This window comes from Lepus europaeus, chromosome 19 (genome assembly GCF_033115175.1).
Source record: "Lepus europaeus isolate LE1 chromosome 19, mLepTim1.pri, whole genome shotgun sequence".
Classification (NCBI taxonomy): domain Eukaryota; kingdom Metazoa; phylum Chordata; class Mammalia; order Lagomorpha; family Leporidae; genus Lepus; species Lepus europaeus.
Genome location: NC_084845.1, coordinates 35,319,792 through 35,347,240, shown reverse-complemented (window position 1 = coordinate 35,347,240; position 27,449 = coordinate 35,319,792). Strand labels below are relative to the sequence as shown.

Below are 27,449 nucleotides of genomic sequence, written 5' to 3'. Positions count from 1 at the left end.
TTCATGCTTTAATCACTAGGTTATAAAACTTCCCACGTGGAAAAAACAAACAAACAAAAACTTGAGTAGAAACACAGGTGTAAGAGAAAATGTTGGGGTGGATATTTTAGCATAGTGGGTTAGGCCCCTGCCTGCAATGCTAGCATCCATATGAGTGCCGGTTAGAGCCCTGGATGCTCCATGTCCAAATGGCTTGGGAAAGCAAAGCAGGATGGTCCAACTACTTGGGTCCCTACCATCCATGTAGGAGACCTGAATGGAGTTACTGGCTCCTGACTTCAGCCTGGCCCAGACTTGGCTGATACGGCCACGTGCAGAGTAAACCAGGGGATGGAGGACCTCACTCCTTCTCTGTCTCTCCTTCTCTCTATGTAACTCTGTCTTTCAAATACATAAATAAATCTTTAAGAAAAGATTTTTTAAAAAAGAGAAAATGTCAGTGGGTCTGCCAACCAGGGTAATGAGCATTTAGGTATTAGTGGATTTCACATTCAACAGCATAATTCTAGGTAAACGTGGCTTCCTTTTACTGAAGACCTAAGTATTCAAAAACACAGACTGAGATGGGAATACAAAGACTGCTTCCATTATAAAAATAACCAGAGAAATATATGCAGAAAAGAAGAAAAATACCATAAATTTCACGTTGCTTCACTATTACTTTCTAATGCCATCCCAATTTCACACTGAAACTAAAATATCTCAAATCAATCAGTCACCTAGACTGAAACTTCAAATTTCAGTAGCAGCAGATCTTAGATCCAAACATCAGACTTACCAGATGGATATTTTCCTCATTATCCCAAATTCACACATGAGTATTATTAGCTTATAAAATAGGATTTCTAATTCAGAACATCACTTTTTTAAAAAATCTTTTTTTTAACTCCCACAAGTGAATTAATAAATGAACGGGGAAGGAGTGAGGCTGTCTCTCAACGGCCAGATTGATGCTAAACTCTCCTTTGTGTCATTTGAGAGTCCCAGCCTCCCTACTCTTTAAACAAAGCTTCATGCAGCAGCTGCCTGGGGCAGAATACCATGCACTCTGCTTGGAGGAAAACAAACAAGGTCAGACACGGCCTATGCACTCAAGGAGTTGACCCTGGTGACACACAATCTTGAACAAGACATTTATTAAAGAAACAGAAAGACCATACACGGCAATACATGACTAAGCACCACATGGTTTAGATGGAATCATAACTATAGTACATCCCCAGGAAATTTGGGCACTTTATGGAGAAGGTGAGAGACAAAGTTAGAATCTGAATTTTGGAGGAAACAGAAGCAAACAGGATGGTTGGAACAAAATAGCAGGAAAATAAATGGGTATATACATACATTAGAAGCCCATAAATACACAAATTAATATGAGCTATAATTTATCCTTAGGCCGATAATTAATAAAGTTAATTGCATGCCAAACTGTCAGCCTAGAACTGAATTCTTAAGAGATACAATCTGTGTAGGGTAATGTATAAATAATGAAGTAAAATGGCAAATTTGGCAATTCTTGCTGTTATCTGATTAATGTAAACTGCCAGCTTCTATTTTCTAGCTACACATAAATCGCTTATTTATCTAATTTCATCAAGTGATTAAGGCCTCAGTTTTCCTCTGCCAGCCTCTAGGAGACATGCCCAATGAGAAAAATAAACTCAGAATGTTAGCATATTTTAACACTGAAGGCAAAGGCTAGCTAACTTTGTTATTTGCTATTCTCTTAGAAAAATACACCATAGCCTAGGCATTATTGTCCACATTTCCAGAACAGTAACACTATCCAGGTGATGGGCAACTACCGTCCATTCAGAAGCAAGTCTTTTGAAAAATCGGCAAGGAGAGTTCACACATGGAGTTAATTATCACCTACTTTAAATCACCAGCCACATTAATTTTAGGCCTGCAAATTTCAAAGCAAGTTAGATGTCTGTACTGCTTTGAACACTTTGCATAGCATGAGCAATCTCTCTAGTCATCACCTTTTAGATTTTGGCATCAGCTCATTTGTCAGTATCTTGATTTCTCCAATTAAAGACAGGAGTATGAAAGGATGTTTTACATGTATATGTCACTTCAGAGAATCTGATTAACTTTGGATATTTTATTTTCTTCTACCATTGCTTAAAATCATCACAACTCTGCTATAATATCCTCACTCCACTTAAAGAACATATTTTAAGACTGACAGCTCAAAGTTTTCTCCCCAGCTGGGTTTCTGTAATTGTTTTTGCCATAGATAAAGCACTAGAAGATTATTCTGCTTGACCAGTGTCATGTTGATTTGAATGCTAATGATGGTGAAGTACTTCACTGACTATTCCTTCCGTCAATTCCCAAGTCCAGAAAAAACACTTCTGTGTTGGTCTCTAAGGTAAAATGTATCATCTATAACCACTGATCTCAATAGTCTAAGTGAAAATTGAAATGATTTGTAGGATTGTCTGGGTCTTTCTCTTCTTTCTCTTCTTGATTTTTTTTTTTTTTTGGACAGGCAGAGTGGACAGTGAGAGAGAGAGACAGAGAGAAAGGTCTCCCATCTGCTGGTTCACTCTCCAAAAGGCTGCAACGTCTGGAGTTGTGCCGATCTGAATCCAGGAGCTTCTTTTCTGGGTCTCCCATGCTGATGCAGGGGCCCAAGCACTTGGGCCATCTTCTACTGCGTTCCCAGGCCATTACCAGAGAGATCCTACTCACATACTCATAAAAGAATTATCAAACAACAGAGAAAAATGAACCTCAGCATTAATTTTCAGAGTTTCAGAAGAGCACAGCTGAGACTCAAATCCAGAAATTATAGAATTGTTGCTTACTATGTGTATGATATTTGATAAATTTGCTTTAAATACTATTATTAAAATATGATCAAATGTTATTTAAGTGCATAAACATATTTGTCAGTATATTTATATAGAATATATTTGAGACCATAATGAAATACATGATTCCCATATTGAAGGTCACACGAGTATGTTTTTATGTTTCTAAATGTGATTCTGCTCTAAATCAGTCTTCATGGTAAACCAATCACTAAAAGGCCATTTTATCACACTTAATTCTTGGACAATACCCCAAATAATGATTTCTGAAAATAGTTTGAAGTGAAGATTTAAAGGATGTTTATTTTCTTGAATAATATGGAAAACGAATGTTAAAAGAAAGAAAAAAAAAAAAAAGACAGAGGAGCTGCCTCAACTCTCTGATGCATTTTTAGAGAAAGAAACCTTTGGTCTCCAAAGTTCTATGACTCTTTTGAGTTGCCGCCCATGGGCAAGCTCTTGTAAAGCTCTAAATTGATTTACTTAAAAACACAGGATCAAGTTCCCAAACACTGCACCCAACAATCTAGAACTAACTAAATACACACATGATCTGAATTCTCCCAAGTTTTGAGGTGGTTTCTTTGGGAATTCCTTCAATTAAGAACCCTTTTTTATGTAAGTTTTTATCCTAGCTACTGACTTTTAATAAAATCACAACACTTTTAAGTACATGGAATGACAAAATAAAATGATTAAACAATGAAAAGATCACAACCACTATTAAATTTGCTACTGTTTAGCTGGCACTTTATTAATTGAACTGCTGTAGAGGTAGGAATGTTAAATTTTCTTCAATTCTGCACATCAGAAAAAAGATAAAAGGGAATTTATAAAACAAGGACACTGATACTTATACTATCCTGTGAAATGGGAGAAACTCTACTTGTAAAATGTAATATTCATGTGGCTTAAGGAATTATCTCTATTTGAAATAATCAAGGGATGGTGAATTCTGTAAACATTTGCTATCAAATTCCACTGAAAATGGACATGATCATAACAAGGGTAAAAAACTAACTGCTTAGAGCAGCAGTTCTCATCCTTGGCTGCACATTAGAATTCCTGGAGAGTTCTGAGAAATCTCAATGCCAAGGCATCCCCCAAAACCTAGTTAAATCAGAATCCCTAGGGGTAGATAGAGCCCAAGAGTCAATACTGCTTTTTAAATTCTTCAAATGATTCCAAGATTACAGACCGAGAAACTAGCTGAGGAATAATACTGGTAGTACATTTATAACATAGGATCTGAATGCACAGCAAAGCTATTCAATGGTTTAGAGTTACAGCTGAGCAATGTACGAAAGCTTCCTGGGACCAGCAGATAGGTAGACTTGTACAAGAACCTTGCTTTTGGCCCGCGCCGTGGCTCAACAGGCTAATCCTCCGCCTTGCGGCGCCGGCACACCAGGCTCTAGTCCTGGTTGGGGCGCCGGATTCTATCCCGGTTGCCCCTCTTCCAGGCCAGCTCTCTGCTATGGCCCGGGAAGGCAGTGGAGGATGGCCCAAGTCCTTGGGTCCTGCACCCGCATGGGAGACCAGGAGAAGCACCTGGCTCCTGGCTTCGGATCAGCACGGTGCGCCAGCTGCAGCAGCCATTGGAGGGTGAACCAGCGGCAAAAAGGAAGACCTTTCTCTGTCTCTCTCACTGTCCACTCTGCCTGTCAAAAAAAAAAAAAAAAAACCTTGCTTTTATGTATGAGGCCATATATGCAGTGAAGAGGATGCATACAGATATGAAAGCAACATACACTAAGACCCAGGTACTTGAAAGGAGATGATATATTGTAAAAATAGCTGGACACTGCCGGGTAACAGCCAACCCTGACACTCAACTTCACTGAGTTCACTATTTGTTATGGAATAGAAGGCAGCCTAACAAGACCTATTATCTTCCAGATTTCTGCTACATCACCTCTGGATTAGCTATGATTCTTCTCAGTCTCCTTGAACTACTCTCTATGTCTAAAGTGCTTTCAGTCCAATCTCTTCATTTCTCATCTTTAGTATTACCAGTACTTCATTAATAATCACAGTAAGATATAACATTTATAAATTTTTGCAATGACTCTGCTAAATAAGTTGACTTTTTTTTTTTTTTTTGACAGGTAGAGTTATAGACAGTGAGAGAGAGACAGAGAGAAAGGTATTCCTTCCATTGGTTCACTCCCCTAATGGCCGCTATGGCCAGCACTACGTCGATCTGAAGCCAGGAGCCAGGTACTTCCTCCAGGTCTCCCACGTGGGTGCAGGGACCCAAGCACTTGGGCCATCCTCCGCTGCCCTGCAGGGACACAGCAGAGAGCTGGAATGGAAGAGGAGCAACCGGCACTAGAACCCGGGGTGCCGGCAGTGCAGGCAGAGGATTAGCCAAGTGAGCCATGGCGCCGGCCAATAAGCTTTTATTAACATGAAATTATCATCAGATCCAATTATCAGTATCTATTATATGAGGAAACTAAAAATTAGGTAAATAATGGATCAAAATCACAGAACTCACTGGTTGGAGTAAAGAGCTTAAAGTGATCCTGTCTCCTGACTTCTCATAAAATGCCACTGGTTAATGCAGTATCTATCTATCTATCTATCTATCTATCCTCCTACCTACCTACCTACCTACCTATCAATCAATCTGCATAAGAAATGGGTGACCCAGAGTCACCCAGATTGAGAATGAGGTACTATTTTCCTCTTTCCAATCTTCTTTATCATCATTCCTCATACCCTGAATATACCCAGGGGCCATCTGCCAAAGTTGGGGATGCAAAGAGACGAGTTTGGATATGTAGGCAAGGGAAGAAAGGGTTGTATCCTCACACTGCAAGCTGAAAGTAATTAAATTAAAGACCTGAGATACATAATATTTTAACGGCCTTAACAAAAACTGTGTCTCTTTTTGGCACCTCTGTGTAACTTCCTAAAATGTACCTTCATCAACTGAGCATTTCAACAGCTTAGAGTTAATTACAATATTAGCTGGAAATCGCATTGTGCCTGCCATCATGAGAATCCTTACAAAAACTGCTAAAGAAAATCGAGCTACTTTTTTATTCAGAGTGGTAGCTTCTACATTTTATTCGCTTCCATTGACAATTCAATCCACGGTCAGTTGATTAGACTTTCAGGGTTTCTTTTTATCCCCTGAGAAAGTGAGATTTTAGACATCTGATTATAGCCAGTTGAGGGTGAAACTAAGATCAAATCATCCAATTCTATGGGTGTATATTTTATACAAATTTTCCTCTGCATGAGATATATAGCGATATAGGTTAACTATAACCAACATAAAGACTGACATAAGGCCGGCGCCGTGGCTCACTAGGCTAATCCTCCGCCTTGCGGCGCCGGCACACCGGGTTCTAGTCCCGGTCGGGGCACCGGATTCTGTCCCGGTTGCCCCCTTCCAGGCCAGCTCTCTGCTGTGGCCAGGGAGTGCAGTGGAGGATGGCCCAGGTCCTTGGGCCCTGCACCCCATGGGAGACCAGGAGAAGCACCTGGCTCCTGCCATCGGATCAGCGTGGTGCGCCGGCCGCAGCGTGCCAACCGTGGCGGCCATTGGAGGGTGAACCAATGGCAAAGGAAGACCTTTCTCTCTGTCTCTCTCTCTCACTGTCCACTCCGCCTGTCAAAAAAAAAAAAAAAAAAAACTGACATAAAAACACATGGTATATATTTTTAATAGCTTAAGTATGTTATTTGTTTGCAACTAAGCTTTTTTTTTTTTTTTTTTTTGTACAGATAGAGTTATAGACAGTGAGAGAAAGACAGAGAGAAAGGTCTTCCTCCCACTGGTTCACTCCCCAAATGTCCGCTAAGGCTGGCGCTGCGCTGATCTGAAGACAGGAGCCAGGTGCTTCCTCCTGGTCTCCCATGTGGGTGTATGGGGCCCAAGCACTTGGGCCATCCTCCACTGCCTTCCCAGGCCACAGCAGAGAGCTGGACTGGAAGAGGAGCAACCAGGACTAGAACTGGCACACATAAGGGATGTGGCGCTGCAGGCGGAGGATTAACCAAGTGAGCCATGGCGCTGGCCTCGCAACTAAGCTTGTTAACACTATATAATGAAAACACACAAAGAATAAGGTTGCAGTTCGTGGTTATATTTAAGTCAAAGACATTCATTAATAAGAGGATCTTTGAATAAGAACATTTCAAAAATTTCTATAAGCCATCTGATCAGAACAACTGTCTCTGAATATGACTTTAGTTTGGAATTACTGGCATACATTTGAATTCAACTCAATAATTTTTCAAAATAAGCCCTAATTAAACAAAACTATTCTATATTCAAATTAAAACAATTTTAATAGAACTTTCCTTTCCAGAAACAATTATGAAAACAAGCCATTTTGTAAAATGTGGTCCTGAAAACTCACAGCAAAAACTAAATGTATACTTAATTTCCACCTCCTCAAAGCAGACGCCACTCAAAACAGACGCTACTCTCTGTTCCTCAGCCTTGGAAACAAGGTGAAGAACAGCCAGTCAGCAACGTCAGGCAGGGGGCTGCCAAACACAGCTCAAGCAGTTGAACATGGACACCTCCTAAGAATCTGGGGGAACCTGATCCAAGGAGCCAAATTCTGCCTTTAGGAACTGATAGCAAAGCTGAAGTGGCTCCTCCCAAGTAGCAGTGCTGCTGGGGCCTCGCCCTGCCTCATGCTCACCCATGTTATGCTCCTGCTCCAGGGAGGGCCTTTCCCTTTAGAGGGACATTGTCCAGGGAGCATTTTGATTGTGTGAATGAGGTGAGTGCCAACATCATTTGGTATTTTAGGGCTTGGAGTCAAAGTACTTCTAACATGGGTAGCATAGTCCCTGTGTTAAGGGCTCATCTCCTGTTCTAATTTCTCACTATGCATCTATAGATTTAGCACTGCTGATCAGCACTCTGCCATCACAATCACGTCTAATGTCCACCCTAAACTGTGATTCATATTCTGTGGCTGGAAACAGTCCCTTGTGTTTAACAATAATACCTACACATAAAATAATCCACTGTTACAACTTACATGGTCACAAAACATTAATGATCTTCTGCAGACCAAGCCAATGGTTTTTTTTTTTTTTTTTTTTTTTTTTTTTGACAGGCAGAGTTAGACAGTGAGAGAGAGTGACAGAGAGAAAGGTCTTCCTTCCATTCGTTCACCCCCCAAATGGCTGCTATGGCTGGCGTGCTGCGCTGATCCGAAGCCAGGAGCCAGGTGCTTCCTCCTGGTTTCCCATGCGGGTGCAGGGCCCAAGAACTTGGGCCATCCTCCACTGCCTTCCTGGGTCACAGAAGAGAGCTGGCCTGGAAGAGGAGCAACCGGGACAGAATCTGGTGCCCCGACCAGGACTAGAACCTGGGGTGCCAGTGCTGCAGGCAGAGGATTAGCCTAGTGAGCCGTGGTGCCGGCCTAAGCCAACGTTTTTAACCATAATTGTCATACATGAAATTCACAGCCAGAATCTCCCAAATTAAAAAAGTTTGCACAATACAAATAATACCTTAAAATACACACACATATACACATACTCTCACACACACTTCTTACAGAATTGTGCTTGGGGAAACTCCCATCTGTTGAGTACCAGTGAAGGAATATTTATGCTAAACTGCTGCTCCAGGTATTCTTTGTTTAGAAAATCTATCACAGTAGGGCACAGCTGTTTATTGGGTGAGCAGAAAAAAGATATGCTGTGGCAACCAGAAAGTTTTAGGTCTTTCAAGTTATATAAAATGGACCTGCAGAAAACATTGAGGTGTTCTCAGGATGTGAAGCTGGAGCTGAAATGTGATACCAAACTAGTTGTAAAAAGCACACAGTAGCCATGTTGTGAGGTCAAACCCAGTACCCAGATGGGCAAAAAAGCTTCAGGACGGGCAGCTTGTCGGCATAATCTGATCATGTGTGAATTTCCCAAAAGATTCACATTGTTCTGCTGTTTGGTTTTGAGGACTTCCTCAAGTTCCTCCTGAATTTTGTCTTCATAGTCTTTTTTTTTTAAAGATTTATTTATTTATTGGAAAGGCAGAGTTACAGAGAGGCAGAGAGAGAAAGAAAGAGAGAGTTGGAGGTCTTCCATCTGCTGGCTTACTCGCTGGATGACCACAACAGCACAGGCTGGTCCCAAGCACTTGGGCCATCTTCCACTGCTTTCCCAGGTCACACCAGAGAACTGGATCAGAAGAGGAACAGCCAGGACGCGAACTGGCACTCATATGGGATGCCCTGCATTGCAGCCGGTGGCCTAGCCCAAACAACGCTCATGTGTTATTCCAGCTTGTCAGAGAGTAAAGGTGGGCTGATCCTCCTTCATCCGGGAGGAACGTGGAGAACCAGGCAATGGGAGTTCTGAGCAGTGAGGCTGACTCTGAAGTGCAAATTTCACTCTGATTAAGAACAACTTCTAAGTGTCTCCACCTCTAGTAATGGCTATATTCTTGTTATAGGTTCTAAGAAAATTTGGTCCAGGGTTGGAAGGCACCGCTTGTTGAAGGGCCGGGCGGGCTGAGGCAGAGTTGGCAATGGGGTCTGCTTATGAAACTGCAGAGGCCCGGGGTTGTGCGGGGCAGGGTGCGCAGCACGCTGCTTTGAAGAACCCGGGCTCAACAGGGCTACTTCAGCGTGGCTCCCACGCCACGCCACCAAGGGGGCCAGAGGCACCTGGCGCTGGGGTGGAGGAACTGCTGCCCAACCTCCAGGTCCTCAGCGGGGCTTGCAAGCCCAGACGGCTCCAATGGCCAAAGATATGGTATATAATGCCAGTAATACTTAAAAATGTGAAACTCCTAAGAAATGTATAGGAGCCTAGAGGGAAAAATTACTAAAAATAAATCAGCACACTATAAGTCTTTTTTTTTTCAAAATAATGATTTTTACCTAAAAAATTAAATTTAACTGGCAAATCATTCTCAAAGGAAAGCTTGTTCAAGCATGAGCTGCTACATAAATTTCAAACATTCTCTGATTATATAAAACTAACTTTTATTTGAAAGTATATTTATTTGTTTTTATTTATTTGAAAGGCAGAATGACACAGCAAGAAGCACAGGGAGAGAGATCGTCCATACCTTGGTTCACTCCCCAAATGCCCACAACAGCCAGGGCTGGGCCAGGCCAAAGCCAAGAACTAGGAACTCCATCTGTCTCTTGCGCGAGCAGCAGAGACCCAGGTTAGCAGGAAGCTGGATGGGAAGCAGAGGCAGGACCCGGTTCCAGGCACTCTGATATGGGGTGTGGGTGACCATGCAGTCCCTGAAGCTGAAGTGCCACAACACCTACCCTGGAAATTACTTTTTAAATGAATGGCTAAATTAATTAAACATATATTTCAAATAACCAAAGCTTTATTTCTTACCTGATTGCCAAAGAGGTTGAATCCATTAATAGCTTCCAAAGCTGCTTTTGCTAAGCCAACAGAGCTAGAGTAGAAAAGGAAATACTTTATTACTGTGAAATATCAGGCTATAAAATAGGAACCATTACTTGATGAATATTCACAAGCAAGTTTCTTTATTAACACTTATAACAACTTCCATAAGAAGAATAATGTCCAAGAGACCTCATTCTGACATTTCACTATTTTAATTTTTCTTTTTTATAGTTAATGATCATCTGGGAAAAATAATTCTAGGTTCACCTTGATCTAAACTAATGGTCATCCTATTGATGGAAGCAGTTTTAATTCCAGTATCATTTCTATTCACCAGCTCAACCAAAAAAAGATGAACTTTAGAGGAAGGTGTATTATGATGATATGTGTGGTAATTACCAGGTTGAGCATCATTAGTTTAGATCAATGTAACAGAGCTTTTGATGTCAACTCTGAGCCTTAAAAAAGATTTTGCACATGTTACACTTATCCTACTGGTTTAATGTACACATTCAAATATTCTCTTTCTAGGACCCAATGAAATAGTCATTACTCCATGCTCACAGAGTAACTGATGAGCTTTCCTCTCATTTGCTGCTATATTTTTCTCTCTTTTAGAAAATGAGGGCCATTTCCCTTAGCGGCCTACTCTTCTGGCCTCTCAAATGCCACATACAAAACTGCTGGAAAACGGGAACATCCACTTCATTAATAATACAACACTGTCATTTCACAAATACCTCCCTTTAAGTCCTTTTGATCAGTATGCTATTTATTTTACTTATTGCATTTTTAAAGTTTTACTCAAAACAATTGCATACATCATCAATATCATTTAAAATTAATGATATGTCATCAAATCTGCACCTCTTTAAAGCAGTGAATATAAAAGGGTCCCCAGAGCACCAGCAGAGGCAGCAGCATTACCTAGAACTTGTGAGAAACCCCAGTTCTCATTCCTCTCAGAGTAGGGCCCAACAATGGGCAATAAAAAGCTTGTCAGATGTTTAATTGCACATTAAATTTCAGAACCATTCTTCTAAGCTATTTATGTCATCATGACCTACATTTTCTATAGTAGTTTACATGAGCTGTTCTCAGGCAAACATTACTTTTATTTCAGGATAGTAAATAGGTCAGACACTTACTTTAAAAATACATGAATGGGAAGATGCACTAAGCAAATTTTTCTCACCAAGTACAACCAAAAAAATCTTGTACATTTTATAGAAAACATACATAAGATGGCTCAGAAAGACAAAGAAGGATATGGAATAACACTGTCATAAATTCCCTAGGTTTCCCTCTTGCCCTATATACCACACTTAAACATGAAGAGGCAAACAACTAGGAAATACCAGCAGCAGCACAGAAAAGCCTCAGTAAAAGTCTGGTTTCTCTAACCAAAAGACTGAGGAAAGGGCAGCTTAGTAAAACAGAAAACTGTTAGATGACAACCACCGAGGAGAAACTGGATCCTAGCCCACCGACTTCTACAGGCATGGGTCTATTGTGAGGCATTATGCTCAAATCGCTCCTCCTCTCCACAGCAGCCATGGTGATTTCAGACAAGAAAAAGGATGACATCCTTGACTGCCCAAGATGAATGTTAAGAACATCTTTCACCTCAGTTGAGACTACGTGGAGAGCCTCCACTTTTACCCCCACCCAGCAGTGATGAAGTGAACCTCTGCCTTGCACAAGGATGGTATCACAGAAGGCCCTGTGGAAAGGTGTCTTTCCTCCTGTCACATACATGGAAGCCAATGCGAACCAGTAATGATGCATTCTTATCAGTTGAGGGCCAATAGGGAGCTGGACACTCCTTCCAGATCCAGCAGTACTGAGGTACCTCCATCTTGGATTTCAACAAAAAACTTGTTCTTACTATCCCAACCTGACAGTGATATGGTTTGTGTCCCTACTTTCTCTTGATGGTACAGTGTGAAAAACAAATAGTTAAAACATAAAGTTGAAAAAAACTCCAGGGTCTTAGAATACTCAAAATTTCCACTACTCAATCAAAAATCACTCATACTGAGGCTGGTGTTGTGAATTGGTGGCAGCATCCCATCTCAGAATATCAGCTGAGTCCCACTTGCTCTGATTCTGATCCAACTCCTTGATAATATGCCTGTGAAAGTAACAGAAGGATGGCCCAAGTACTTGGGCCCTGCCATCCATGTGGAAGACCCAGATGGAGTTCCAGGCACCTAGCTTTGCCTGGCCCAGCCCAACCATCTGCCATTTGTAGAGTAAATCAGCAGATGGAAGAATCTCTCTCGCTCTTGCTCTTGCTCTCACTTTCTCTCTGTGTCCCTCTTCCCTTCAAATAAATAAATAATCTCAAAAAATCATTTATCTCTAGAACCAATAAAATCTCAAATCAAATGAAAAAGGAGAATCAACAGTTACTAACTGTAAGAAGACAGAGATGTTAGAATGATCTCACAAAGATTTAGAGCAGCTATTGATAAAAATGCTTCATTAAGCAATTATGAATACTTCAATAAGCTTGAAATGAGTGAAAAACAAGTAAAAACATAAAAAACTCATTAGAAATATACAATGTCCCATCCAGTATTTTAGTAATGAAAAATATAGTAAATGGGGAAAAAAAAAAAAAAGCTCGATGGGCAAACTCAATAGCAGAATAAAAGGGGATGGAAAAAAGAATAACTAAATTAGAAGACAGAATGTTTGCAATCATCTAATCTGAACAAAGAGAAAACATACTTGAGAAAAATGAACAGAGCCTCAGGGAACTACGAGACTATAACAGAAGATCCAACACTCATGCCATCAGAGCTACTAAAGAGAGATTAAGAGGGCAGGATCAAAAAGTGCTTAGCAGAAAAAATCCGAATTCCTAAGAACCATAAAGCTGTAGATTCAAAAAGCTGAATTAAACTCCAAGAGAAGACGGCCAAAAATATCTATGCTAAGACACAGCATGACTTGTGAAAACTAAGAACAAAAAAAATCTGGAAAGCAGCCAGACAAGACAGCTGGGGGTGGGGGCAAAGGATAAAATGACAGTTTTGATTGCTTATGAGAGACTATGAAGGCTAGAGGATGTGGCACAAGAGCTTCTAAGAAATGAAAGAAAAGAACTACCAACTCAGAAGCTTTTATCAGTAAATATATTCATTAGGAAAAAAGGGGGAAAGAGGAGCAGGCACAGAAGGGTAACCTTCTATTTGGCACATGGACGTCCTGTGTTGGGGTGCCTGCGGTTGAGTCCCGCTTCTGCTTCTGATCCAGCTTCAGGCTAATACACCCAGGAGGTAACAGATGATGCCCTAAGTACTTGAGTCCCTGCCACCCACATGAGAGATCTGCGTGAAATGCCTGGCCCCTGGCTTCAGCCTAGCGCAGCAAAGGTTTTTGCAGGAATTAAATGAGTGAACCAGTGGATGCAAGATCTCTCTCTCTCGATCTCCCTCTGTCTCTGTCTCTGACTCTTCCTCTCTTGGTCATTTTGCCCCTCAAATAAGTAAACACACACACATACATACACACATACATACAGAAATAAATAAATAAATAAATTTTTAAAGGGGAAAGCAAGACAGTTTGAAATGAAGGAGAAAGAAGAGATTTTACACTAACAGACCTAACCTAAAATACCAGCTAAACAGAATGATAATTTTTAAAAGGTAAAGGAGGAAAGAATTCTCATAAATGCTAGTACATCAAAAAAAAAAAAAAAAAAAGGAGAAGGAAGGAAGATGGTAAGCAAAAACATGTGTAAATACAATAGTCTTTTCTTCTCTAGAGTAGTCTGATATGATTCTAAATGTATATGGAGGAAATATAATAATTATAAATGGGTAAGGATAGTAAGACCTAAGACAGCCATTATTTCCTCAACTAGTACTCGAAAAATATTGACATCAGTACACTGAGGTGTTAAATAAGAGGATATTTCAAAAGCTTCATGGAAAATGGAATTAAAAGGTGATCAAATTCTGGCAGAAAACATTTTGAAAGTCACACATAATTTTTTTCATAATATGTATTTCTGTGAGTTTTATGAGGACTTCTTGTATATTTAATATAAGATGTAGAGCAATCACTAAAAAGCTATGAAAAAGATACACTCATAATCATTATAGAGGGCCAGATGTTAAGCCAGTATGTGGAGCACCACCATTCCATATTGGAGTGTCTGTGGCGAGTTCCAGCTCCTCTGCCTCCAGTCCAGTTTCCTGCTAATGTACCCCACGAGGCAGCAAATGATGGCTCAAGTGCTTGAAACCTTGCCTCCCATGCAGGAGACCTGGATAGAGTTCTGGGCTCCTGACTTCAGTCTGGCCCAGCTTTGGCTGTTGTAAGAATTTGGGGAGTAAACCAACAGATGAAAGATCTCTCTCTCTTTCCCTGTGTCTCTTTCTCTGTTGCTTTGCTTTTCACAAAATGAAAATAAATAAACAAGCTTTTAAAAAGCATTGTAGATAAGTCAAATGGAATTCTGAAAATGATTTAGTATATGGAGGAAGGAAGGAAAAAGAAAACACAGAAAAAGAAAAAAAAAATGGCAGACTTCAGACCAAGTATATTAATACAGGAAATGTAACACACCTAACTACAGCAATTAATAGAGGTTGGCAGAGTTAAAATATGAGTCAGCCATCTACTATTTATAAGAAACTCACTTCAAGTATAACAATACAGGTAGATGGAAATTAAAATATTGGAAAGATGTATCATGCAGACATTAATCTAAAAATAAGAGTAACTGTATGAAGAATAGAGTTCAGAGCATAGAAATTACCAAAGACAGAGAGACTGACATTATATAATGCTAAAAAGGTAAACCCAAAGATATAGCAATACTAATTGTGTATATACCAAACAATAGAGCTGCAAAGTATGTGGAAAAAACTGACCGAACTTAAAGGAGAGACAGACAAAACTAGTCTTTTTAAGAAGGTTTTCATTTAATGAATGCCAATTTCATATATACAACTTTTAGGAATATAGCAGTTCTTCCCCCCCCCCATCCCCGCCCTCCCACCCCCACTCCACCTCCTATTCCCTCTCCCATTCCATTTTTCATTAAGAGTCACAAAACTACTCTTGTATCAGGAAACTTCAACATTCCTCTCTAAACAATTGGTGGAACATCCAACATACAGAAAAACAAGAACAAACTTGCCCTAATTGATATTTTTAGAACATCTGATATAATAAGAATACACCTTTTTGGGAGCCCAGTGCTGTGGCACAGCAGGTAAAGCTGCTGCCTGCAGTGCCAGCACTCATATGGGCACCAGTTTGAGTCCTGACTGCTCCACTTCTGATCTAGCTCTCTGCTATGGCCTGGGAAAGCAGTAGAAGATGGCTCAAGTCCTTGGGCCCCTGCACCCAGGTAGGAGACCTGGAAGAAGCTCCTGGCTCCTGGCTTTGGATTGGCACAGCTCTGGCCATTGAAGCCATCTGAGGAGTTAATCAGTGGATAGAAGACCTCTCTCTCTTTCTTCCTCTGCCTCTCCTCTGTGTAATTCTGACTTTCAAAGAAATAAATAAATCTAAAAAAAAAAAAAAAGAATATACTTTTTTTTTAAGTGCATGCCAATATATTTCAAGATAAACTACATCCTAGTCAATTTAACCTCAAAAACATGACAGGTCTGAAGTTTAGACTCTGTGTTCTGATCACAAGAAAAAAATCAAATTATAATGACAACACAAATAATAACAGATAATAGGATAATCTCCCAAAGTATGTACATGAAACAACACACTTCTACATATAACACACAGGTCAAAGGTGAAGTTTCAAGTTAAAAAAAAAAAAAACTTGAACTGAATGAATAAACATGAAAATCAAAATATCAAAATTTGTATGGCAAGGCTGGCACTGTGGCGTAGTGGGTACAGCCACCACCTGCAGTTCCGGCATCCCATATGGGCGCCAGCTTGAGTCCTGGCTGCTCCACTTTCTCTTTTTTTTTTTTTTTTTTTGACAGGCAGAGTGGACAGTGAGAGAGAGACAGAGAGAAAGGTCTTCCATTTGCCGTTGGTTCACCCTCCAATGGCTGCCGCGGCCGGCGCACCACGCTGATCCGAAGCCAGGAGCCAGGTGCTTCTCCTGGTCTCTCATGCGGGCGGGTGCAGGGCCCAAGCACTTGGGCCATCCTCCACTGCCTTCCCAGGCCATAGCAGAGAGCTGGCCTGAAAGAGGGGCAACCAGGACAGAATCTGGCGCCCTGACTGGGACTAGAACCCGGTGTGCCGGCACCACAGGCAGAGGATTAGCCTATTGAGCCGCGGCCCTGGCTGCTCCACTTTTAATCCAGCTCTCTGCTATGGCCTGGGAAAGCAGTAGAAGATGGCCCAGGTACTTGGGTCCCTGCACCCATGTGGGAGACCCAGAAGAAGCTCCTGACTTTGGATTGGCGCAACTCCAGCCATTGCAGCCAGCTGGGGAGTGAATCAGCACATAGAAGACCTCTCTCTCTCTGTCTCTCCTTCTCTCTCTTGTGTAACTGTGACTTTCAAATTAAAAATAAATCTTTAAAACAATGTGTGTGCCATAGCTAAAATAGTTCTGAGAGGGAAATTTTTTATAACTGAAAACATGTACTAGAAAAAAAATCTGAAATCAAATAACTAAGCCTTTAAGAATCTAGAAAGAGCAAAATAAGCCAAAGCAAAAAGAATTATGAGCAGAAGTCAATGAAATTCAAAATAGTAAAAAAAAGAAAGAAATGATGAAACAGAGCTGTTTCTCGAAAAGATCATTAAAACTGACAAACTTCCAGCAAGACAGACATAGAAATAAGATGATACAAATGACCAATATTAGGAATAAAACAAGAGCTATCACAACAGGCCTCGTAAACATTAAAGGGAAAATAAGATACACTACAAAAATAAACTACAAAAGCAAATACAATAGTTAAAAATTTCAGAAAAGAAAAAATAAAGTAGGAAGAATAGTTTTTTCAAATTTCAGGACATCATGTAAATACAGAAATCAAGTCTGCGGTACTGGCAGAGAGATATGCACATGGAACTCAGACACTTACACACATCAAACAGAGAAACGAGTCTTTTCTAACAGTGGCAATGAAGCAGCTGGTGTTAGGTAAGAGTCTAAATTCATTCCTTTGCATGTAGGCAATCGAGTTGCCCTAGCAATATCTGTTTAAAAGACAATTCTTTCCCACTGAATTGTCTTTGAGCCTTTCTCAAAATCAATTGACCAGAGAATTATGAATTATTTGGGGGCTGTTAATTTCATTGATCTCAATGTCTATCCTTATGCCAAAGCCACAGTATCTCAATTATTGTAGCTTAGTAGTAAAATTTGAAAGTTTGAGTAAACTGAAAAAGTGTGAGTACTCTAACTCTATTGTTTTGAGTAGTGTGAGTCCCCCAAATTTTTATGTCAATTTCAGGATGAGCTTTTTTTTTTTTAATTTTTTTTTTTTTTGACAGGCAGAGTGGACAGTGAGAGAGAGAGACAAAGGTCTTCCTTTGCCGTTGGTTCACCCTCCAATGGCCGCTGCTGCCGGCGCACCGCGCTGATCCGATGGCAGGAGCCAGGTGCCTATCCTGGTCTCCCATGGGGTGCAGGGCCCAAGCACTTTGAGCCATCCTCCACTGCACTCCCTGGCCACAGCAGAGAGCTGGCCTGGAAGAGGGGCAGCCGGGACAGAACCGGCACCCCGACCGGGACTAGAACCCAGTGTGCCGGCGCCGCAAGGCAGAGGATTAGCCTAGTGAGCCGCGGCGCCGGCCAGGATCAGCTTTTCATTTTTACATAGACTGCATTGAACACAGTATGTCGTTCTATTCATTTAGATCTTCTTTCAATTACTTTTTGTAGTTTTTTCACTTCCCATGTACTTAATGTTTGTTAACTCTCTACTTTTAAGATGAGGAACTAATGCCCCTGAGAAATTAAGTGTAACTAATTATCAAATCCATCCTTTCTTTTACTGTTTGGTAAAAGCTTTACTCCTTATTAGAATCTATGCTGACCAATTTTACTCAGATTTTTTATAACACAAGCAAATAATATGGATTTAAGATACTAACTTAATGACTCAAATCTGCTGTCTAGCATGTTACTGCCAATGAAGGCTTCCTGCTGTGAAGGAAGTACTTGATGCTTCCATAGATTAAACAAACTCAATGACAATTCATGTTGTACTGCTAGTATACTCAAGCCAAGGGCAAAGTACAATTATTTTTAGAGAGAAATTACAAGGACTGGAAGGAATAAAATCCAAGTAATTTAAAGCATATTCACAAATTCTTTGACACTTCTCCAATCAAGAAATAGAATCTAATATCCCAAATGGCCTGGTCTTGGAGAATCTAACAAAGAGAATGTGGTGGAATCTGTAACATATGACTTCTGAAGTTAAGTCATAAAAGGCAAAACAGTTTCCACTGGACCTTCTGTCTTGGGGTGCTGGACCTTGCAACTCAGCCATCATACTCTGAGGAAATCTATAATGGAAAAACTTCACAGAGGTTGTGTAGCAGGCACACTTAAAGTGCTAAGGTCTCTCAAAACCCAGACACCTGAGTAAAGAAGCCTTCAAGAGAATCTGATTCCAGCCACAGCTGATGACAAGCACATGAGAGATGCAACATTTGAAAAGAACCTAGTCGGAAATCTGCCGGCTACCGAGAACAATTAGTCCAACCATACTTGGTTTTCCGTAATGCAAAATGGTAACCAAATGATGCTAGCACCTATCCAACAATTCTAGGCTCTTAGGACCCAAGGATTAGGACAGACCCTAGCGATCATATACTCCGACCTTTCATGTTAAAATACTGTCAGTTAGTTTACTTGCTTAGCATTTGTGTTCCTGATGACCTAGGAGCTCCCCTTAACCTACAATGCACAAAAATTTATATCTAGTCAACCCAGTAATACCAGAAAACCTTCACTTAAGATGTGAGGTATATTTTACTAAGACTAGTCACAGTATTTGGATATGTGAAAATGTAAATATTCATACATAAGAAACTCTGTACTGCAGGAAACACACAATGTAGCCAGTTTGAGGTTCTCTCTTTAACATAGAATAAGAGCTATGGGATGAATTTGGAAATTGTCTTCTTAATATAGCATAACAAAAGAAATAATTTACCTGGACTACAATAAATGTTTATCGAATTCTTTCCATTTTAACAATTCATTAAATAATTAGACTACTGAAATTCATAACTATGTTAATTTATTATCCTCTGGTTATTTAAATCTCAGGCAACAGGAAGCTATGAATATTTACAAACTCAAATACACTCCTAGCATGATCTTACATTTAGTAGCAAGTAAAATATATATATTGTTATAAGAATTAAAAATAATTTAAGAAGACGCTAGCATCCCATATGAGCACCAGTTTCAGTCCCATCTGTTCCACTTCTAATGCACCTGGGAAAGCACCAGAAGACGGTCAAAGTGCTTGGGCCCTGGCCACTCACATGGGAAACCTGGATGGAGTTCCAGACTCCTGGCTTCACCCTGGCCCAGTCCTGGCCACTCTGACCATTTCAGGAGTGAACCAGCAGTTGAAAGATCTCTCTTTCTCTCTCTTTCTTTCCCTCTCTCTGTGTAACTCTGCCTTTAAAATAAACAAATCTTTAAAAAATTATTCTATAATTAAGTATGAAATATATTAACATTAGGTGGTTATTATCAATAGAATACTTCCTGGTTAATGGTGGTATAAAAATGTCTTTTGCTCTTAGCAGCTACTTAAGAGGATGAAACAGTGACACTTGCATGGGAGACGGTTTATAATAAAGTGATTTGTAACATAAATCAAAGTTTTTATAGAAAAGATGACGAGTTTGGATTAAGGCGTTTATAACCCACCATGGAATCCATGAAAGTAACTGGCAGACAGAAGAACTAAATTAACAATCGCCTGCTATTAACAACCTGAGCTACCCAATCACATTTCCTGGAACAAGGATTTTACAGGACTGGTCTTAATGGACGGTAAAAAATAAAATAGTAAAAGCAAATAAAATGAGCAGAATAGATGGATAGTAGCTTTTATCAGAGTTTAATGACTGGAACATCAAAAATGACCTAAGACTAAGTAGCCAGTTTAAATAATAACCACTAAATAGAATTAAACGGTCACTTAAAACATCTTAAACTGAGTAAAATGGTGCTGTAAGTTATTTACCTAATATTTTAGTGCTAGCTTTCCTTATTAGAAAAGTGAATAGAACACAAAATATTTTTAAAAATCTTAAAAACTGAGATTTTAATTATTTTTGCTTTAAAAGCAAGACTTAAAGTAACAGGAAATTATGTTGTGAAACATAAAGCTCTGATTCTTTCCACTTGGGCACATGTCCATATTACTACATTATTAAATGCTGTTTTCCTTTTTGTTCCCCAAAAAGGAAAGGTGCCTTTTAAGTACCCTCATAGGAGTCAAAAGTGTACAGACATTAAAAGACTCAGACAATGAACAGAGGGAAAGAAGGGAATTACCCGTTACAGCTCTAGACACCCTAGGAGAAACTGAAACATATCTGTGATTTGAAGAAAGTCAAGGGAAAAATAAGGAGTGCGAGGGATGGCTACCAGCAAACATTTCAAGAGAATCATGAGCTCAGAGCAACAAACCCTTTTACTGAAGCCCTGGGAAGAGTGAGGCAGAAGTTACAATAGATTGGGATAGATGTGAAGGGAATATTGTTCAGATAAAAACACTTCATTAACAACAGGAGTCACTGTGCACTTACTTGCCATGCAGGACTTCTGTTCTCAATGAGTTGTACTATGAGAACTAACTGTAAAACCTGTTTTCAGTTTTGTTTTGTTTTGTTTGTGTGTGCATATGTGTGCAAATTGTTGAAATCTTTACTTAGTATCTAGTTGGTCTTCTGTGTATAAAGTTAATTGAAAATGAATCTTAATGGAGAATGGGACTGAGAATGGAGAGGGAGGAGGAGGTGGTGGGAGTAGAGGTGGGAGGGCGGGTACGGTGGGAAGAATCATTATATTCCTAAAGTTGTACTTATGAAATTTGTACTCATTAAACAACAGGTTTCTTTGAGGGAAAAAATTTTAAAAAATTAAAAAAAAAACACTTCTAGGGTTATCTAAAAAAACTAAATAATTCTAGAAGTTGTACTGAAGAGATACTAGCAAACCTAGAGTTCAAACAGGGCAGATCAAGATGGCTATCACCAAAGCATTAAATGAAATCCCAGCTGCACTAATCATTAAACAAAGATATCCTGGAAATGGAATACAAGTTTATAGCTTGCTTTTCCTTTCTTTCGAGATTTATTTATTTATTTATTTTGTTTGAAAGTAACAGAGAGGAGGGGAAAGAGGGAGAGAGAGAAAGAGAGAGAGAGATTTCTTTCATCCACTGGTTCATTCCCTAAATGGCTGCAATGGCCAGGGCTGGGCCAGGCCATAGCCAGGAGCCCGTGGGTGCAGGGGCCCAAACACTTGTGCCATCTTCTGCAGCTTTCCTAGGCATATTAGCAGGGAGCTGGATGGGAAGTGCAGCAGCCGTGTTTTGAACCAGCATCCATGTGGGACTCTGGCGTACCAGGCAGAGGCTTAACCTGCTATGCCACAATGCTGGCCCCTAGACTGTGGTTCTTCCAAACTTTAGAAAAACTTTTAAAGACCAAAAAATACACGGGGTAGTTAAAACAACTTTAGGTGCAGCCAAATGATTTGGAATAGAGGTCTGGTTCTACTACTGACTGGTGTGATTTAAGGAAATGGAGACAGTGGGGGGAAGAGAGTGGGACCATAAAACCTTCTAAACTTTAGTTTCCTCCCATATAAAAGGTCCAAATACATATTTAGCTCGAATACATAATCTATAACTTTTCAGCATCACAAAACGCAATTATTAAAGGATGGTTTAGCATAGAAGCTGAAGAGAGAGACTAGGGGGGCTACCGTTGTGGCCTAAAAGGTTAAGCTACTGCCTATGACACCAGCATCATATATGGGTGCTGGTTCGTGTCCTGGTTGCTCCACTTCTGATCCAGCTCCCTGATGATAGTCTGGCAAAATCGGTGGAAGATGGCCCAAGTGCTTGGGCCCCTTCACCCACGTGAGAGAGTCAGATGAAGCTCCAGGCTGCTGCCTTCAGCCAGCCTAGCCCTAGCCCTTGTGGCCATCTGGGGTAGTGAACCAGTAAATGGAAGATCTCTCTCTTTCTCTGCCTCTCCCTTTCTCTTTATATGTAACTCTAACTCTCAAATAAATAAATAAATCTTAAAAAAAAAAAAAAAAAACAGACATACTCTGATGTGAGAACAGGATGTGTGTGTGCTCAGGGGACCTCAGGACGGAAACCTTTGATATAGGTTAGAGCTCAGAAGGGATGTATTCTGTGCGGCAAGGGAAAGTGGGGTATGCCACTTAGTTAAGGCTTTGGTGGGCACCATGGCAACAGACTGTATTCTGTTGTCTCTCTTTCACTCCTGTGAGGGAGGCCTGTATAGTATGGCAATAAAAGGAGAGTAGCAGAGAAAGTCAGACAGCAAACGAAGCACAATTAGTTAATCCAAGTATTACTACAGATGCCCCCTGACTTACCATGGTTTGACTTAGTAATTTTTCTGACTTTTTAACGACACAAAATGATATGCTCTCAGGAAAAGAAACACACCAGAAATTTTAAATTTTGTTTTTTTCCCAAGCCAGTGATAGTATGAAAGTCTCTTATGAGGCTGGGCAGTGGTAGCAAATCTGAGTTCCCAGGAAGCCACAGCATCACTACTCCACAGGGTGCTGTGTTACTAAACTAGGATGTTCAGTAAGTTAAATCTATTAAGTGTAGCGATTCTTTTTTCTTTTCCCACATGGAAAACCAGTGCCATTTGGGGTGAATTGGCTTTGCTGGGTCTCCTTGATGGTAGATCACTGTGTAAAGCTGCTATTAATTGACCTGCCATCCATCTTGATATTGCTTCTGTTGTCTAGCTTGTTCCTCTTTTTCCTGGTCCCTGTTAAAGTAGAACACTCTGGCAGCTGATTGGATATTAGCCAATGGGGTACTTAGTCCCATCCCTAATCTTTGGTGGCCTGAGTTAGAAATCTGTAGTCACAGGCATGTCTTGACAGTGTTTTTTTCCTGTGAAAAAGGCAGCACCCATGAGAGTTAAGTCTTTTTAGCTAGGCTCCAAACATGATGACCACCTTACCCAATCTGTTTAAAATCTGAAGTTATTAGGAAAATTTTTTATCTCTTCCTTAGTTTGGTTTGAAAAAGGGAGGTTGCCTGTCTACTACATCCATAGCAAAATAAATCTAGCTGTGATTTATCCTGAAGAGAACAGAGAAATGAGGCCACAAGTCAGACCTCTCATACTGCTCATTCTTAACATCATGTGAAAATTCTGAACTCTCAAACATCAACAACTTATGTCCTTGTTCCATCAAAACTTTCCTTTTAGAAGCCCCTGCCTCAATTCAAGCTGTCTCAAGTCATGACAATACCACAATTATAACAAGAAGAATGCATGAGGCAGTCAAAACCATAGCTTCAATTAGGCCCAGTGTTCAGAGCTATCCTATAGTAGCAATTGACCAAGAGCTATGACTGGATCTCCAGTTGTAGCAGCTCTACCTGCCATATCCAGGCTAATATATGGAAATAAACCAGCCTCCCTCCACCACTGTCATCACTGTGTCCATATACATCTTGGAGCAGAAGTCGTCCTGTAGTTCCAAAACACATCCTGTTGGCACCAGAAGTGACATACCCACAACACGTCTGTGGTAACCTGAACTCAGAAACATTTGGGGGACAAAACGCTAAAAGGCCTAAAGTTCTTCGTGGGCATTGTAGATGGTAGACAATTAGAATATCAATGGAAATGAATAAAATTCATCATCCAAACCTAAACGGAAAACTTCATTTCCCATCCATCTGAATAAAACTGGTCTGCTACAAGTAAGATTAGCTTTGAGTGCAAAAGATAGCAAAGAACATCACATAATGATTTTTCAAGCCTTGAAACAAAATCCTTAATGATTCAGGGACAGAAGAACAGGAACCTCTGTTCTTTTCACCAAGGACCTTCCAACATGCTAATTTTCTAGAGTGAATGTTAATGTTTACCCAAGGCTCTTTCTGAGTTTACTACAGTTCTAATAAGCAGAGAAACGTCTAGTCTAAATATTTCATTCTGGGGGCCAGGTTATGGTATAGCATGTAAAGCCTGATGCCGGCAGCCCATAAAGGTGCGAGATTGTGTCCTGGCTGCACTACTTCTGATCCACTCCATTCTGTGTGCCCAAGAAAGCAGCAGAAAATGGCCCAAGTGCTTGGACTCCTGCCACACACAAGAGACCCAAATAAAACTCCTGACTCCTGGCTTTGGTCTGGCTCAGTCCTGGCATTGCAGCCATTTGGGGAGTGAACTAGAGGGTAGAACACTCTCTCTCTCTCTCTCTCTGTAGCTCATTCAAATAAATAATCTTTTTAAAAAATATTTATTTATTTGAAAGTCGAGTTACACAGAGAGAGAGGAGAGGCAGAGAAAGAGAGGTCTTCCACCCGATGGTTCACTCCCCAAATGGCCACAACGGCTGGAGCTGTGTCAATCCAAAGCCAGGAGCCAGGGGCTTCTTCTAGGTCTCCCACGTGGGTGCAGGGGCTCAAGGACTTGGGCCATCTTCTGCTGTCCCAGGTGATAGCAGAGAGCTGGATTGGAAATGGAGCAGCCAAGTCTCGAACAGGCACCCATATGGGATGCCAGTGCTTCAGGCCAAGGCATTAACCCACTGCGCCACAGCGCCGGCCCCAATAAATAAATCTTTTTTTAATTTTTTTTTTTTATTTTTGACAGGCAGAGTGGACAGTGAGAGAGAGAGAGAGAGAGAGAAAGGTCTTCCTTTGCCGTTGGTTCACCCCTCAATGGCTGACGTGGCCGGGGCTGATCCGAAGACAGGAGCCAAGTGCTTCTCCTGGTCTCCCATGGGGTGCAGGGCCCAAGGACTTGGGCCATCCTCCACTGCCTTCCCAGGCCATAGCAGAGAGCTGGCCTAGAAGAGGGGCAACCGGGATAGAATCCGGCACCCCGACCGGGACTAGAACCCGGTGTGCCGGCGCCGCTAGGAGGAGGATTAGCCTGTTGAGCCACGGCGCTGGCCTTAAATCTTTAACAACAATAGTTCATTCTGAAATAATGGCAGTAGGATCAGGATGGTATATATTAAATGATTATTAAAAAACAAGGAACAGACTTGAAAAAGGCAACTGGTAAAAGAACATATTTAAAAATCATCTTATTTATGGGGCCAGCGCTGTGGTGTAGTGGGTAAAGCCACTACATACAATGACAACATCCCTTATCGGCGCTGGTTCAAGTCCTGGCTGCTCCACTTCTGAAATGGCTCCCTGCTAATAGCCTGGGAAAAGCAGCAGAGGATTGCCCCACGATGTGGGAGAGCCAGATGAAGCTCCTGGCTTCAGCCTGGCTTAGCCCTGCCCATTGCCAATTAGGGAATGAACCAGCAGAAGGAAAATCACTTTCCCTCTGTCACTCTGACTTTCAAATAAAATAAATCTTCAAAAATAAGAAATAAAAAAATAAAAATCACCCTATTTAATCAGACTCACTTTCTTGTAACTTGATAATTGAAACACTGAGAACTTAATTTGGAAGATGGCAGAAACATAATATTGCATTCCTATTTTTCATCTTTCAAAATTGTTTAACTTCTGAATTGAGCATCCCATCCATCTTTCTCTGCTTCACTGACTTCTCCACCAGTTGCTGCAGTTCTGCTCTATAAGGTAAAAATGCCTCACATGAATCCTACTTAAAAAAAAAGGGTTGTACATTAGTTAGGTTTAATCTCTGAGAGTTCTTTTTATCTCAGGCTTTGTTAATAAAATATTCTTAAATGTGTGAGTACACTAGTCTTCTAGTTGTTACTAATGCCATGTATTCAGATCCTTTAGAAGGATGAACTCATTCATTAGAGCAATTTCAAAAAGTGGAAACTCATTATCTTCATTTTACAGCTGAGGAAACTAAAGCATAGAAAGTTTACAGAGCGTACTTCTGGTTATGCAGCTAGTGATATGGAGCTAGGCTTTAGTTTACTAAATATCTTATAGCAGTTTAATTTTTTTAAAGGTTTATTTGAAAGGCAGAGTTTACAAAGGGGGGGGGGCGGGGAGAGACAGACTTCCATCTGCTGGTTCACTCCCCAAATGGCTAAATGGCTGCAATAGCTGGAGCTGGGCCAGACCAAAGCCAGGAGCCAGAGCTTCATCTGGGTCTCCCACATGGGTATAGGAGCCCAAGCAGTTGGACCATCTTCTACGGCTTTCTCAGGTATGTTAGCTGGGAGCTGGATCAGAAGTGGAGCAGCTGGGACTCAAACTGGGGACCATATGGGATGCCAACACTGTAGGCAGTGGCTTTACCCACTATGCCACAGTGCCTGTCCCTCAGTTTAATTTTTTATATATGATTAGTCCTCCTGTACAAAAAAAATATAGAGCTGCAGGATCTTCTTAACCAATATTTTCTATTTCTTCTACTTCATGAGTATCAATAATCCAAACCAATTTTAGTGACAGTATTTGTTTTAAATTATTTTTAAAATTATTTTCATTGTATTTGAAAAATAGATATATAAAGAGACAGAAATAATGACAGAGAGAGACAAACAGGCAGACAGAGATCTTCTATTTGCTGATTTACTCCCAAATATACAAAACATCAAGGGCTAGGTAAGGTCAAAAGAAGGAGCCCAGAACCAGATATATATGTGACAGGGACCCTACTTCAGCCATCATCTTTTGCCTAACCAGGGTGCACATTAGCAGGAAATTCAAATCAGAAGAACTGGGACTCGAATCCAGGCACTAATGCATGTGTCTCATGTGACCCATTAACCGCTATGCCAAGCGCCAGTCCCCCTTTAAATTCCTTTAGCACATCTCTTTGTGCTATGTGTGGACAGGACTTACTAATCTATAATGTAAAAAAATGACTTCCCAGACATAAAATAAAGGAAATTCACTATTAATATCAGTCATCAGATATGGGTGCTTATTCAAACACTCTAAAACATAGCTCAAGATTTTGATCATAGCTCTTACAGACGATACTGAATGCTAATTTTTATTGAAGGGTTATGAGAATCTGTGGTTAGGATAAAAATAAGTTCTAAAACAGGGAAGGGAATTTTACATGCAATGCATATACAACTGGTATTTGGAAATATTAATGTACTTGACATTTCAAATAATGTAATTTCAAAGAGGAAAAAGA

The 27,449-nt window shown here is 40.5% G+C and overlaps 1 protein-coding gene across 6 annotated transcripts in view; it reads right to left on the bottom strand.

Annotated features, from left to right (window-relative positions):
• The window catches only part of PHKB (phosphorylase kinase regulatory subunit beta), a 234,271-nt gene that overhangs the window by 117,000 nt on the left and 89,822 nt on the right, over positions 1-27,449 (bottom strand). For all 6 annotated transcript variants that reach the window (XM_062177429.1, XM_062177424.1, XM_062177427.1 and 3 more), the window contains one exon: positions 10,167-10,230. In XM_062177429.1, coding sequence (XP_062033413.1) covers positions 10,167-10,230 — 64 coding nt within the window. The remainder of the gene's footprint in view (positions 1-10,166; positions 10,231-27,449) is intronic.